Source organism: Plasmopara halstedii (genome assembly GCF_900000015.1).
Source record: "Plasmopara halstedii genome assembly, contig: Scaffold_262, whole genome shotgun sequence".
Taxonomy (NCBI): domain Eukaryota; phylum Oomycota; class Peronosporomycetes; order Peronosporales; family Peronosporaceae; genus Plasmopara; species Plasmopara halstedii.
Genome location: NW_020187183.1, coordinates 728,334 through 744,002, shown reverse-complemented (window position 1 = coordinate 744,002; position 15,669 = coordinate 728,334). Strand labels below are relative to the sequence as shown.

The following is a 15,669-nucleotide window of genomic DNA, read 5'->3' as shown; positions in this document are numbered from 1 at the left end:
GAGGTCGGTGACCTAACTTACGCTTCCTCAAAGTGCAAAGCTACGGCAGCCCCGCTGCGCCCTCTATCAAGACCGGAGCCATCTCGTGGCTGCTTCGAAGGGACAAAAGTTTATCTCAACTTTATATATGAGAATGCAAGCCCTGTAGAGCCGTGCACTGCCACGTTTAGCGTAAAATCAATGATTAGAGCATTTTGCTCCGGTATGTCGGTTGCTCACGGGAAATATCTCGATAAAGGTGCAGCTATTGGGTCGGTCTCAGTTTATTATGACCGTTATGACAGGAGAACAATTCGGGAGCCTCCTCGAGTCCGGCTAGGTGGTCGTTGGCCGCAGGAGCTACACTCTTTGTCGCTGAATCGTCGACCCATAACGTTAAGGAACTTTTGAAGCGTCTAATAATTGGCGTAGAGGGGCTCATAGGGCTTATATTTACTATGTAGGCGGTCTTTTATTAAGTCGAAATGAGATGCTCACGTTCCCTATCAGTGGGTGAACTATCCAACAGGATTTCACCCTATGATAGTGTACGTACACATTGCCCTATCGTTGATTTGTTCTTCTATGCAAAATTCACAATTGACTTTTAAGAAGTAATGAATAATCATACTCCTGGGTACATAGTTCTCGGTTAGCAAGTCACAAAACACTTGGCAGCTCAAGCGAAATGAATTTGATGCTTATTCAGATGAAATTCTGTTCCACGTTGTTTTACGCTATCAGGGCTGTGAAAAGCAACACGTGGCTTTATTATGCCCACGGATGCCACACCCTTCCACACCTATATGGCTTGCGTGAGTTACCGCCTTTTTCTTTGCGTGACCTGATGCATCACTTCCTCAGTCTCCCCGCCTGACGAACAAACTGGGCTGGTAGTACACTGGTGTCTGGTCCCGAGGCCTATGCTACCTCGTGTAATAATAGAGCGTATCCCCTAGCCTGTACAGGAGCTGGTTAGAAGGACGGACGGTCACTTCAAAATTCGAATGGAAGCATCATTTTTGGCTCTGACTTCAGACTCTTGACTTGCTCGCTTTCAACGACGTTTGTGGAACACCAGCCATAGAGTGGTCATGTCTCGAATTGTGAAAACAGTGTCCATCGCTTAGCAGGGATCGCACATTATTATGACGCTGCACTGGTGTTGACTTTCTCGAGCTTTAGTATTTCAGCGTTGAAGGCTGAATCTGTCGTTGCCGCATTTGTTGCCAACACGAACTTATCCTGGCTAACTGCAAGACGGACAGTCTTGTCTGCTCTTATATTTCCTGTTTTTGTTTGTAACCGTCAGATATCAGGCTTATCCACTTCAAGATGAGCATCAACGCGAAAACGCACGTACCAATAATGTGTCAAATGCATTGCATGCTAAAGATCCCTAGACTAGTCGCATCTAACACAACGCCGAGATTTCGATCACTGAAAGTGGGACACGACCTGAGAGGAAAGCCATGAAAAAATCTGGCACCCACAGAACCATGCGTAGTTGTCGTAATCCTCGGGTAAAGCAAGTGCCACAGCAGCGACTTGGTTGGCGAAGTTGCCGTCGTGGCAGAAATTGAGCTATCTTGACTCCATTGTATCTGCGTTGCTTCATGTGCGCTGCGTCGAAGTCATACACTCCCTGGCCGTTCTGAAATCAATCAAAATTGAGCAATATGATGGCTCGTCTGAAGTAGCCACTCTTTAATCACTTGAAGGCTGTGTGAGCTCCCGGATTGAGTCGCTGGAACTTTTATAGGTAGGTGGGCAAGAGGTGCACTGTTGTTAGATCTTCATAGAACATCTCAGCAGCAACATTTTCTTTTGCGCGGTACATTGTGAAGCCGTGGCACCATTTTGATGTCGTAGTTGAGTGATGAGCGCCAATGCCGATGAGGATGGGTCGGATGCAAGGGCGGACCGATAAACAGTATAAGCACTGTGCTGTTTACGACTTGGCTTTGCTCTAGCTTGGCATTTATGTGCTATAAGTATAAAAAGTCAAATGCCAGTCCCCTGACCCTCCCTGGCGCAAATGAACAACGTTGACGAACCATTTGCAGCGAATTTTAACCCCCATACACACGAGCTTTCGAAACAAAGTAACTCGACTTATCACTCGAGCGCTATTCGACTGCTGGAAAGCAATGAGCTTGATGTCGTCCACGGCTTCTTCATCTCTTCTCCCCAAGCTCGACAAATTCGCTGTACCTGGTAACTTTATCTTGCTCGTACTCTAGATGGGAGCGGCACAGCTAAATATGGTCAGCGTTGCCTTACCTGAAGTTGGCTACAGCTGGTAGTTTGTTTGGATGAAAAAAAAGTAGTATTTGCTACTCTCTTACAGCAATGCAGAAATGATTCGTTTATTTCATTACCTGCTGCGTGATTTGTATTTTCCAAATGAACAAGCAGTAACGGTATTCTACATTCGATTACCGCCAAGCATCTAAAACGCTTTTCCTTGACCAACTATTTCCAAGCACCAGATTTTGACGAGGACGTTGCTCGCATCAATGTTGGCAGTCTTGCTGAGCCCTGCGAACTTCCACGTTTGCTGATTGATCCACTTTGATCTGTGCCAGTGTCATTACTCGATGTAATGTTTAGCTGCAAGCGTGATCCGGATGATCGTCTGACGACGGTACGAGCCTTTGAACTACGACTTGTACCACCCACACTTTCGCCATCTTGCTGATTTGAACCAGGTGAGCTAGAAGGTCGAGCGTTTTTCGACTTTTTCATCGGAGGCGACGACACCGGAAGCCGCGGTATCAGTGAGCTAGTACTTCTTCGTCTAGCTTCGGTCAGCTGCATTCGTAGCCTTTTGATATCTTCATCACGCTCCTTTAGCAGCTCTTGAAGCGCCTCCTGCTGTGATGAAGATACGCGAGTTTTTGCGTTTTGTTGTCGTAGCAATCGCTGAGCAGTTTCGCGCTGTTCCGCCTCTTTTGACTTGATGTCTCGCTCCGCTTTCAGCTGGATACTAAGGTCATCCACAAGCTTCTTCAAAGAATCATTTTGAGCTTTAAGACTCTCGTTCTGTGTTTCCCATGACTTAAGCCGGTTCTGCAGCGTTGCCGACTGTTTTTCCGACTGGTTCTTCTGGTCTCGTTTCTGAGGGAGAGGAGGCATCGGAACCGTGACGTGAGAACAAATGCCTCCCCGAGCTTAAAGCAGACCGATAACGACTTACCAGAGCAACCACAGACTGCTGAGACTGCATATATTTTCTCTTGGAGATCTGCATCTGCTGCTTCAATGACTGCAACTCAGCGAAAGCCTTTTTGGCCGATAGAATATCCTTCTTATTCTTCACTATCTGGTTCCTACCCACCACAATATTGCGCACACGTTCGGCCAGCTGGAGTGATCGATAGGTTTCGCTTGCGTTTTCGATAGTTGGACCGACGTTCACAATCATCACAGTCTTGCACGACGAATTCAGCACATCTTGAAGCAAATACGTTAGTTTTGAGTTACGGTATGGAACGTGCGCCATCTTCTTGTCCAATGCCTCCATCACATCGGCCAAGGCGGAGAGGGATTTATTGATATGAGCAGCTTCTTTCAGCATTTCCCCACTCACGTTACTTTTCTTGACCCTCTCCGAACCAGCCAAATCCACAAGATATAGCTTACCGCATCCTTCTTCTTCAACGCCAACTTCTGCCGGATCTTGGTCAGGATAGCTACTTTCTGGCCTGCGTTTCGAAATTTGCAAAATTACAATGCTATGCGATCGACTACTGTGCATGTTTGAGTTCGTCTTTCCTGTAATACGGTTACTTTGCGCATTTCGAAGCACGTCAATTGTTTGCTGAGGAGAGGACACGGTCGCCATAGTCAGGTCAGGAACATGAATATCACCTGTCGATGAGTCGTGCCGGATCTCAAGGCCTTTGGAATTATTTGTGTTGATCAGGTCTCGTAATGAGTCGTTATAGATTTCTAGCACGCCAACTTGAATGTGGTACATGAGAGAATCAACGGTACCTTGCAAACCGTTCATCTCGTCGTCGTCTTTAACTTGATTGTTAGCAGCCTCAGGAGTGTAAATAGCCCCACGCAAATGAATCGATTGGAAGAGGTGGCTAATTATCCTGTAGTTTAATCCGGGATCGCTCGAGGTACCTTCCATTGTGTAAGTTTTTCCTGAACCCGTCTGCCCATACGCAAAAATGCACGCCTTAAAACCATCTACAACTGACTGTGCAATGGGCTCCACCTCACGAAAAACATCGTTTTGAGTCTCTTCTGGGCCCAGGATTCGATCAAATGTAAAAACTTTCCAAGTGCTATTGCTTGTCAAGGTCTCTGTATTTTCATTGCTGACAGTTGTACCATCCGAGTCGGTAGAAAACGAGCGCTCCTGTCGAATATCCAAAGCTGCCAAATCAGATTGGTTTACCACATTGACTGCCAGCTTTGACCCCCACGACTTATCCAATTCTTCGTTGATGATCGGTCGCACTCGACAATATACTTGAATATTTCCGCAAACAGTCTGCAAACGCGACAGCAGAGACGCATTACGCGTTCGTTCAGCCAAATATTTACGAGCAAGCTGCTCAGGTGTAAAATTCAATTGCAGCACGTCAGCAGACACCCGCTTTGCTGGCACCACACTCGAAGGCATGCCCTCTTGGTTCCTTAGTCGAGCATTTTCAGCCGACAAAGAGTTCAAAGATGTTCGCAGCGTTTTAATTTCGATGATCAGCCGCTTCGACTCAGCTACCTCCTTCTCGATAAGAGGTGCAACAATCGGAGCAGTCGATAACGCCGATGAAAGCTCAATCTCTTGAGATCTCTTTTTCAATTCATTGAGCTGCTTTTGAAGATCAAGATTCATGCTGTGAAGCTTTTGCACTTCCTGGCGATGTTGAGTCATTTCACTCTCGTCAAATTGCACTTTTTTTTCAAGATCGATTCGTTCTTGTTTGCTTTTATCCATTTTTCTCTTTAATGTCTCCACTTGATCCTTCCACTCCTCCGCGGCTTCAGTCTCGTGTTCGAGCTGTTCTTTCAGTTGACATTCATTTTCAGCGAGGTCATCACATTGCGACTTGAGAACGTCTAGTTCGTCTCTTAAATTGATAATTTCCTTTTCCTTGTCGTCAAGCTGACGCTGCGTGGCCTCACGTTCGTCCGTAAACTCGATGCTTCCGTCATTAGCTGTGACCAACTCGGATTGAAGCTTAAGTAGGGCCTCTCGAAGGTCTTCAATTTGCTCGTCACGACTCCGAATATCTTGTGATTTGCCGATCAATTCATCCGTCATTTCAGTTATTTCTGCTTCCATTGCCTCCATGTGGGCAAGACTATCGCGCAGTTGCCGTAGCTCGGCTTCTGCGGCTGTGCGGGCCTCTAACTCGTCCTGAAAACTTGTTGAGAGGGCTTTAATCTCCTCTCGCAGCGACTCGATGAGAACCTCGCGACCAATCTCGTCACGTTCGTGTACCGTCAATTGGTGGAGTGAATTTGCGTTATAGCTTGAGTCGTAGCCATCATCGTCATCCTCGGAAGGGCTACGTGTCGTGGCCATACTGTCGTTTCCCGAAAACGTCTCTGACGTTGCTGTAGCATCCTCAAATTTCTGTTGTAGCGCGTAAAGTTCGGACTTAAGGTCCATAATCTCCGTTCGAAACCGCTCTGCGGCCAATTCGTGCTCACGTTGAAGCTCCTCTTGGTCGCTCAGCAAGAACACCTTTTCTTCAATTTCGCGTTCCATCTTGTGTCGCAGGTCAGACTCAGTAGCTTGCAGAACACGCACTTGCGTCTCAAGGTCGTCTTGCTGCTGCTCGAGTTTGCGAAGCGCCTGTACAGCTGTGTCTAACTCGAGACGGGTGACTTGGAGCTCATTCTCGAACTGGCGAGTTTGATCCAGCGCTTCTTCCAGCTTCCCACGCGTAAGCTGCAGATCGCGCTCCAAATTTTGATTCTTGGTAAGTAAGTGTACATTGCGTTTTTCGACGCGAGACAGTTCCTGCTCCAGCTCCAGCTCTAACTCATGACTAGATTGCGTGTACTCGTCAAATTCGTCTTGCATCTGCTTAAGCTCTTGCGTTTTCTTACGAATTTCTTCACGCAAACACACAATGCTTTCTTCATCTTCTGATCCGCTCTCCATCGTGCAGCGGTGACGATAGAGTTGATAAATGGGGAAATTAACACAAAGCTTCTTTCTCGATCACGGCAGAGGGAGGAGAAGAAAGGAATGAAAAATTTCGCTTATATGCTGAACATTGTACCGGTTCCTATGCTAAATTAGAACCGGTAATAGCCACCAAAGGATTTTTGCGATCTTCTACGAATTAACAAAACGCAACAAGTTTGCACAAGGATGCTTACGATACTTATCGCTGTGATATATGCTGTGCTCGTGAGACCTTCTACGGTGAGCGCTGGATTGTACGATAATTGGGCGCCACATCGCTACTGTAATGCCATTGATGATATTGAGGACACGCGCATCCCGCCGCTCAGCCCTGGTCAGGCCGAACGCGTCCAGTCGCTGGAGCAAGTGCAGGTTATTGCCCGTCATGGAGCTCGGGCTCCCTACGCCAGACTGTTTTGTTGGGAATCAAACGTACACAACCCCATGGGTGCTGAGTGGAACTGTACTACCGCCTCTGTCTCGGTACGCATCAGACATTTTGTGCACCGCTATGGATTCTGATTGTACGCTCTGTTACATCGACTAGTCACAAGACATTAATCCGAATGAGCACACAAAAGGTTTTGGTCGCTTGTACCGCAAATCTTATATGAATGGACACAACATTCTTAGAGGAGACTGCATAGTTGGTGGATTGCTCCCACTTGGACGTCAGCAGCAGAAAACTAACGGACGGTACGTGATGCATTATTGCTCCATTGCGTGTCGCTCCTTATCAATCTTGTCATAAGGTTTCTACGTGATTCATACGTGGGTGAAAGCCAGCTTAAACTCTTTCCTACTGCCAACTTGTCGGTACGTGGCACGAGTTGCTGGTGCAGATGTATTTTCGCCCAACTCTAACGCTCAAAGTGCACTATAACTGCAAATATGGTAGCACTTGGAGTTAAGCAAAATTTACCTTCGCAGCGACGATCAAGAGCGGACACTAGGATCGGGTCAAGCGCTGGTTGATGGATTGTTCCCAGTTGACGGAACACAGTCCCTTGAGCTCCATCACATGCTGTCATGGGACGTTGCAGATATTTCAGTAGACTACATCAACCCCAATGAGAACATTTGTCCTTTGATGGGGCACATTGGTCAATTGGCTAATGAATCTCCAGAGTTTTGGAACCACCTTCGAGACCCATCGACAGTCGAAATCGAGCACCATTTTAGGGATGTCGTCGGTAATTTTTCTTGGAACTCCGTGCTAGAATGTTTAAGCACCGCCAGATGCAATAATCTGGAGTTGCCGCAGGGTGTCGATGAGGATACATTCACAAAGACATTCCATGAGGTTGAGGTGCGCCAGAGTATTTTCTTGTCTTACAACAACTCGGAGTATGCCAAGCTCGCTATGCAGCCGCTGGCCCATGACATGCTCCGTCGGCTCGATAGTGTGCTTGACGAAGACCCCCACGCCTACAAGCTCTCTGTCACGATGGGTGCGCGTGCTTACTAATTGATACTTTCGCATTTAAACAAATTCATTGCTGGCTATATCTAATGATTGCTTGCAGCCCATGACTCTACCATTATGCCATTTCTGGCTGCCACAGTAAAAGAGAACTGGGACCGCCTGTGGACTCCGTATGCAGGCATGCTGGTGATTGAAGTTTACAAGACAAAGAATAACTCGCATGCGATTCGAGTGATCTTTCATGGTGAACCTCAACATATTCCGGAATGCCATGACAGTACGTCTCACAATTTACAAAGTGTGGTTCTTTTTTTAGTTGGCATTAAACTTGTTGCTGCAGCGTTATGCAATATTGATGATTTTCTTAGTGCCTTTTCGTTCGCGCGCAAGCCACGTACCAATCATGATTGTGTGTTGCCCAAGGATAAAAAGGAGAAAAGCAAAGACCAATCGAACCTAGCGACTACGCTGGCAGGTGGTAACGCAGGAGCCAAACCCTTTGAGTATCATGGAAGCTATTTGCTGCTGGGGGTGGTTGGCGTCGCTGGTCTGCTCGCTGTACGTGCGAAAGTCCGGCGCACTCGGCAGCACGATGTTCTCGGTGACGACGAGGCTGTCTCTCTTCTCCCGTGATTTTTCTTTTTACCCCCGGAAGTCCTAGGCTTCAGCCGAATTTGAAAGCGGTGCTGTCCACATTGCCTCTTCTGAGTATATTTGCTGAAGCAGCCTTCATTTACAAAAACGACTTTAGTGGAACCCACGAAATCAACCATATTGGTCCGCTGTTTGTGTGGATATATCACGTTTCAGAAAATCTTTTTCACCCAGGACGTATTCAGCGTACGTAAGGAATAAGCCTGAATACTTTTCATTAACTGTATTTGCTCGAGACATTATATTCTGCATTGCAAGTCAAAATAGGTCAGCATGGGCATTCTCAGACATTTTAGTACTTTTCGCGAATTTGATTCTAGTATGATCACATTTCTTGCTTGTGATTGGCTGATAGGCTTTATTTAGAAGCCCACCACAATGAATTTGGGTCGTTGACAGAATGTTAAAAATGCCTACCAAACGTAAAGCATTCCATGTGATATTCCATTTCTTTGTTTATTATCGGTGAGCTCGTGATCACTCAATATATTGACATTGATGGTTCATCATATGCACTGGCTTCGCATTACAACTAAGGAACAACGGATCACACAGGGCACAGATATTTGGCCCCGTCATAAACGTCACATCTACAAGTTCTACGGTGCCGTCCCAAAATGTTTGAAGACATTTGAAAACATTCACAGCAAGACTATGGTTTAGTTTTTTAAGAAATGAAAAAAACCATTGCGTCGCGTAAAACGCTTCAAAATATGTCATTGGCCGCGCATTACAGCAACCTGGTGAGAGAGAAAACTGATCATGTTCCAGATGGCGGAAAAATGTTTGTTACGGGAGACTGCACCGTCTATTGCGATGAAGTATGTACTGTTGAAATTCCAAGTGCATCTCTGAGCTTTAAGCACTACATGGGCTTTACAGACTGCGCGTGTTTGATTTCAGCCTTACATACGTCACATTTATCACATGTAAAGCCATTCGTTGCAATGTTTTGAGTATATCAGTTTCAGGATTAACAACAAGCTCAGCAAGCCTAAATTGCTCCCCAATGTTTTACCGCGTAGATCTGTCTCTGAGCTGGCATACATACTAAATTCACGATGAATCTCAGCTACAGAATCTGCAAGGGTTGCCGTGTAACCTAACCAGGGATTATATGTGACTTTCCAAGTCTGCGTAAATAAATCCAGGGGGTCGAATTCGTGCGCTTATACGAGGAGTGGAAGCGCGAGGGTCGGCGGGAACCAACCACTGTTGGTTTGCTCTTCTATTTCAACAGAGTATATATCCAGGATGAATGCTACGTATACTATTGCTAAATAATATAAGTTTTGCTGCTCCTTACGATAATTTTGAATTTATTTTCTGGCGCGCGACTAGTGGCTCATATGTACCATGGACTCCTCCTACTTTCATATGATTTCATCAGTACACGTACTCCGGTACTTGCTAATATTCACAGGCTACCGAGTGTCATGTTATTTGCTTGATTGTATTGTATCGAATTTGTACAACTGCACGAATGTGTAACCGTTTAGCACACAAGATTATCAATCTTTCGTCATTACTCGATACTCATTACTAAATGAACCACAGACGCTTACTTGTTATTTTTTCGTCGAACTGTTTCCCGAGCAGTCTGGGCGTCTAGGGTTTCACTCCCTATAATGGGCTACACTTAGTCATTACATGAAGGTACATAGTACTTTCTATGTACCTTCTGTATGCATTGTGGAGCTGACTGGGTAAGCCACTTCAAACAAACTTAAGGGCAATGGCATTGGCCAATGACAATTAACTTTGATTTTCGCGAGATTCGCTCGAAGACTGAACTGTTGCGCCCGGAGCTTGGAATTTGAAAGCTTGAACATCCGTGGAAAGTATTTAGTAGAAGTGATTGGCTTTAGCTGACTTATTCAAAGGTAGATACGCTTCGATTTCGTCACCAATTCAGATGGAACCAACATAACACAATATGGATGTTACGTATGCATTTGGTAGCAGCATACTGTAAAATTCTTTTTTGATAAATGTCACTTCATCTTTCCTTCCTCGTTCAATTAAACAGCGGCTTGCTGGAAGTGAGCGACACGCGGTGAAGCGTGTTAATTAATATTAGGCCTCCCCAGTAACTGCATGTATACTGACGGACAATTTCCGGTACATGTCTACAGCAAATCATACAGTTGTAAAACAGTGTGCGTTTGTATGATGGAGAATTATGTGCGTAGCATGTGCGCACAACGGTCGCTGTGATAAAGTGATTTTCTTCTTTTGATTGGATTTGTATTGCGCAGATTTTGCGAGGGTAATAGCTGTACGAGCTCTTCACAGTCATACAAAGTCCAGCAACATTATACTTTATGACGAGGATAAGATTTTTGGCCGTACAATTCGGCTTATGAAAAGCGCTTGGTATCTATATCCCGAGTATTTTCGCTGTTGAATATGAATATTTTGTTATCGAGGGGACCATGTAAAGCATTGCCTTCTATCTTTTTTAAAATTTGCTACAGTAATGCACTGCTGCACTGTTTCGTTTGAGAACGTAAGAAAAGCGAGATCTTAATAGATATACAGTTTGAGAGACCGTGGTGCTTCCAACGAAGATTGGACTAAACATTCCTAAAAAGGCTTGCCCGTGCATTTTATAACTGGAGAATGCTTACAGGCAAGCGGTAACCACTTCTGGGTCTTTGGTCACCGGTTGCGCTGTCAAGCTGAAGTCTAATAGAATAGGATAGTACTTACCATATAATGATAATCCCGATTAGATAGGAGATCCCCATGCTATATCATCTCAGAGAATACGGTTACATTCACACGGTCTAAGTATGACAAGCTACCGTGTTCATTTGGGTCACGCGCAACGTTACAGCCTCGTAGAGTGTATTTCTCTATCGCACAGAGGTTGAGCTTTAAGGCATATTTTAAAGCTTGCTACGAATATATTTAATTTGGATTTCTTTTCCAAAGATATATAAATCCATTGGACGCATTTTGTAAGGCTAGTTGTGCCTTATGCACTTTTCCTTTTTAAGCACTATCAATCACGTTCCTTTCTATTTAGTAGCTATGGTGCTTTATCATAGTACATTCCCTTTATGTTTTCTTCTTAGCTTTGCTCTGATCTTTAGTAAGAATACTGTAATGTACTTGAAAACCATAAAAGGGCAGCTACACCGTAATTTAAAAGTTCAGTAGTGTTTCTCTCACATAAATCAGGATGTATACCGGCACAGTGGCACTATACGGAGAATTGTAGACATGAAATTACAGCACTTTCTGTTCGGTTTTCGAAACAGAAAAAAAAATTGGCGACGAATGCGAAACTTTGATTGCCGCGTCTACCCAATCTTAGCCTTCTCAGCAAAGAAGGTGCCTGTTACCTTGGTCTGCTCGCAAGTACAATGCTATTGATCCAATAACAATATTTTTTGCATGGTACTCGTATTTGAATATAGCACAGACGAGTGGTATTCTGACACCACGCATCTGATCGTAATCAGCAAAGGGTGCACCGCCTTCTTTGAATATTATTTTATCTCGAAATCCAGGCGCATCTCTCGCTGCCAGCTGACCTCCTTAAGGATTTATCTCCATCACGAAAGATATACAAAAGTCCTCAGATGTGGTTTCCGACTATGTATACCCCTCTTCTTATGTCTCATCTACTTTAAACTCAGCCAGAAACTCAATTACTTCGAGTTATTCTCTATCTGCTAATTCTTATGTCCGGCGATACCGCCGACTTGCTTAACTCCTTTTCTCCGATAACATATCACAATGGCGTTGATGCAATGGCACCATACGGCAATTTCCGTGGTAAGAATCAATTGTGTTAGCTCCCAGTCATCTGTGACCTGTTGTTTACATTTCACCATATCGTTATGATTCGACGTGCCCCTTGAGCAGACACGTCTTTCTCTGGTCTAGAGGCAGCCCCATTCGAGGAAGGCACAAAAGACGATTCTGTGTGGACTACACAATGTTTCGTGGGCACGAGAGGACCACGAAAGTGAGTATAATTGCTGAAGAAGGGATAAATCTGCTCTCTGTGTAAATTACATGGTTTCGCAGTCATGGAAACAGCACAACACATCGCTCTGACTTAAACTGATAGAGAGTTTGCCGTGTGTGTTCTACGTAACTTCGAAAAAATTGCTCGCTCGACGAAGCTGCTAGAGTGTGCATTCCAACAAAATCGCGCCGACTTAAAGTTGAAATCTTAATACAATGCTGGAACAAACAGAGGATCGACATCATCACCGGCGATATTATCACCTTCTACCATCAATATGGTAGAGCCGTCTACGTTGTTGCCGGAGGAGGATGCAAAGTACTTGTCTCGATTCCTCTGCCAAAGGCTCTTCGCAGCTGCTGAAGGATCAGATGATGTGAGGAGGTCGGCAAAGATATCATCCCTAAGAATGAGAGAAGCGGTCGGTCGTGCCGCCGACACTTCCTCATCCTCTTCTGTAATATCCTCATCAAAGACTGGTGCTGCAGCTGCTTCAAATATCGACTCCATCTCTTGTTGCCACCACAACGCTCGCTCTCGCTGCTGCTGTAGCTAGTTACCTCGTGGTGGTGGTGATGGACTGAGCTATGTAATGAGGATAGTGATGTGCAGTCGATCGGTAACAAGACGGAGCGAGTCGAAGGAGTAGAAAAAAATAGAAGAGCAATTACTGAGGAGGATCGATGATGAAGAAGAGGACAAGGAGAGTCAGGAAGGAGAAAACCCGTCAAAATGGTTGGTGGAACTTGAGTTCAGTGGTCAAAAATACTCATCATCATTCTTCCTGTGAGCAAATTTACTTTTGACATGAGTAAACTGTACTCATAGACCATGAGTATACTCATAGATGTTTTCGCAGGCAGTACTCAAATACATGAGTGGACTCATGGCCTATGAGTAACGTTACTCATAGCGTTACTCATCCGGTCAGTGAAGATATCGAGCATCCTCGAAGATGAGGCCCTAAAAAGCATCGTCGCTGGCCAAGCCGATTGAATGCATAGAAGCTTGCTCGATTTTGATTTGCCACAGTCCTCAGTATAACCCAAATCTCCGCGGTTTAAGGTGCACTTTTTTATGGAGGGAAGTTGATGTCTCCACCTGGATATGTGGACCAAAGCTAGCCGTGTAGACAACTCTGATCACAATCGAGAAAATCGTAAGTTATGTGCGGTCGGGTCCAATCGAAGAGCAAATCGTACACGCGTGAAGTGGTAGAGCCTAGGATGTTATGCATCTTGGCCGCATCGGTATGACAGGCCTAGTGCCTTCTTCTTCCGGCAGCGAATGAGTGCCACCAGCGACAGCGGTTTATCTTTGATAGCAGAGAAGGCACAAGCCTGAATATGCATATTTATGAGATGTGCATGTTGAAGGCATAACTACTCGGAGGCAACCTATCTGGATATGTCCAGACGTGGATGTGGCTCCCTCCGCACCCAACTGTTGCGAGCGAAACTCTTGATGATGGAGGTGGTGAACCAGATCGCGTTTCAAGAGGATAGAGCCACAAACGGACCCATACATCGTCGATAGGAAAGCAGGTGCATTTCATCCCCTATATTTTCTAGGACCAGTAGCAGCTGCTGACCAGACACAAACGAACACAAGAGTGGCTGAGTATAGCAACATACATTTAATTACTCTAGCTGGGGAATGTGGTGGCACATGTCACCTGTCTGTACTACTGTCGGACATATACACATAAAATATTCTCTCACTCTTAGTACAAATTTGCGAGGTCAGCAGTAAGAACCACGTCCACGAAGCTAGGAAAACGCGTTTCCCCAGTAGAGGTACGTGTCGCTTTGAGCAGATAGAAAAACTAGCGCACTATTGGAGCTGTTCGAGTTTGAGAGATTAATGATCAATGATCAAGCCAGAGGCTGTGGAATCAGTCAATTTAAAGGGGTGCCCTATCAAAGTAAAATTGAGGCCTCGTCATGGGTCATGACTATCACGCACTGCTGGAGCGTAGTTCCTAAAAATTTGGGTACCCTTAAAGAAGTCTTAAGCAGTGGAGCACTGCTGTGGTACACTCAATTCTACACAGGTTTCATGCAAATCTTGATTGATTCTGATGCACCGGCGAGCTTCCGCACTGCCAAACAGTCGCGAGGAATCACGACGGCTTGCCGATGCTCGACGGCCAAGCAAAGGTAAGTCAGTCTTGATAGACTACGACGATTAGGGACCCAAGGCTCGAAGCCGGGAGCATTTGGGTCGATTGATACTACAAGACTGTTGCTGCCAGCCGACATGCACGCTCTGACAGAGCTGCGGTTGGTCACGTTTCCATTTCTGTCAGCCATTCGGGGCGACTCAACGGGATCAACAAGGAGTTCAAAATAAAATATTGTTAGTTTCATCGTAAAGTTACCGACCCTAGGGTGGTTGTGAGATCAACTCCCTCGCGAGCCGGTTAAAAACGTTTCGCTAATTGCAAAGTACTCAAAGAGGTAGAAAATGGCGCTTTCATAGATATGACGCACTTCGATACTTTTACAAAAACCAGATCCGGTCAAAAAAAGAGTTTTGGGGGATGAATTGATGTACTTGTATGACCAACTAGATTCAACACCGAGTCATAGGTGATGCCATGCCACGAAAAGTGACGCAGCCTGAGCCGATGCAACTCAGCTATGCTGAAAACGAGGAGGCAGGGCTCCAAGCAGCTGAGCAGAATTTTAACACCCAAAGGAGCCTTGATGTGCCTTGCGCAGGGTACATTCAACCCGAAGGTGACGGGTGTCTCCACAGAAAAAACACGCTACGTGTTCAAGAGCACGGGATGTGCCCTGCTCCTTGAGGCTCAAATGAACTCAGTTCTCCCCTAGCAGGCCGCCCCGCGCCTACTAGTTGTTGTCGGCTCCCCGCGACAAACCAGAAGACTGGTAAGAAGCGGGACGTCGATTCGATGGGCCGATCCTTTTCCCGAGACGGTCATAGTGGCCATCTTTATGCAGATCCTCCGCATTGGCGTAGCCAGAATGGAGGTTTTCCACGTGCACACATCTTCTTTTGAAGAAGCAGTGAATGTGGACACAGCTAATAACAATATATTTGGTCTTTAACGAGTAATACATGCAAATAATCATCAGTATGAGTCCGTTTCAAAGAGTTCCACAGACCGGATGAATATCGGGTAATTACCCAAGAGATGGGTGAGTATGGGTGAGTATCGTACATTTCACATTACTCGAGCTAACTCATGGCCTATGAGTAACATGAACTCATAGGGAGGTCTTTATGAGTCATGGGTGAGTACAAAGTACTCGAGTTACTCATACATGTTTTCCGCAGCGGTACTCATGGGATGAGTACTTTTAGAGACGTCTATGAGTACTGCATGAGTAAATTGCTGACTGTCTACAAGTAAACCCATGAGTAAAATCATGAATACTTGCATGAGTATCCAGCCAGCAGCAGTAGTAGGCAGCTGCGCGCGCCCACAAGAAGTATTGTGTT

The 15,669-nt window shown here is 45.5% G+C and overlaps 5 protein-coding genes across 5 annotated transcripts; 3 read left to right on the top strand and 2 right to left on the bottom strand.

Moving 5' to 3' along the window:
* Positions 1-2,454: 2,454 nt before the first annotated feature.
* Positions 2,455-6,112, bottom strand: PHALS_04595 (kinesin-like protein kifc3-like; the record flags this gene model as incomplete). Its single annotated transcript, XM_024722436.1, has 2 exons — positions 2,455-3,099; positions 3,179-6,112. The coding sequence occupies 2 exons, from the start codon at positions 6,110-6,112 to the stop codon at positions 2,455-2,457; spliced, it is 3,579 nt and encodes a 1,192-aa protein (XP_024573513.1).
* Positions 6,113-6,325: 213 nt separating this feature from the next.
* On the top strand, positions 6,326-8,626 carry PHALS_04594 (component of the counting factor complex; the record flags this gene model as incomplete). Its single annotated transcript, XM_024722435.1, has 8 exons — positions 6,326-6,622; positions 6,687-6,835; positions 6,892-6,955; positions 7,038-7,590; positions 7,666-7,842; positions 7,906-8,194; positions 8,394-8,486; positions 8,575-8,626. The coding sequence occupies 8 exons, from the start codon at positions 6,326-6,328 to the stop codon at positions 8,624-8,626; spliced, it is 1,674 nt and encodes a 557-aa protein (XP_024573512.1).
* A 9-nt stretch (positions 8,627-8,635) lies between these two features.
* On the top strand, positions 8,636-9,291 carry PHALS_15028 (uncharacterized protein). The gene has a single exon (XM_024722434.2). It carries the CDS (start codon positions 8,894-8,896, stop codon positions 9,173-9,175), a length of 282 nt encoding a protein of 93 aa, XP_024573511.1. The 5' UTR covers positions 8,636-8,893; the 3' UTR covers positions 9,176-9,291.
* Positions 9,292-11,911: 2,620 nt separating this feature from the next.
* Positions 11,912-12,300, top strand: PHALS_04593 (uncharacterized protein; the record flags this gene model as incomplete). The annotated part of the gene is made up of 3 exons (XM_024722433.1): positions 11,912-12,005; positions 12,096-12,198; positions 12,261-12,300. The coding sequence occupies 3 exons, from the start codon at positions 11,912-11,914 to the stop codon at positions 12,298-12,300; spliced, it is 237 nt and encodes a 78-aa protein (XP_024573510.1).
* Positions 12,301-14,246: 1,946 nt separating this feature from the next.
* Positions 14,247-14,570, bottom strand: PHALS_04592 (uncharacterized protein; the record flags this gene model as incomplete). Its single annotated transcript, XM_024722432.1, has 1 exon — positions 14,247-14,570. One exon carries the CDS (start codon positions 14,568-14,570, stop codon positions 14,247-14,249), a length of 324 nt encoding a protein of 107 aa, XP_024573509.1.
* Positions 14,571-15,669: the final 1,099 nt, after the last annotated feature.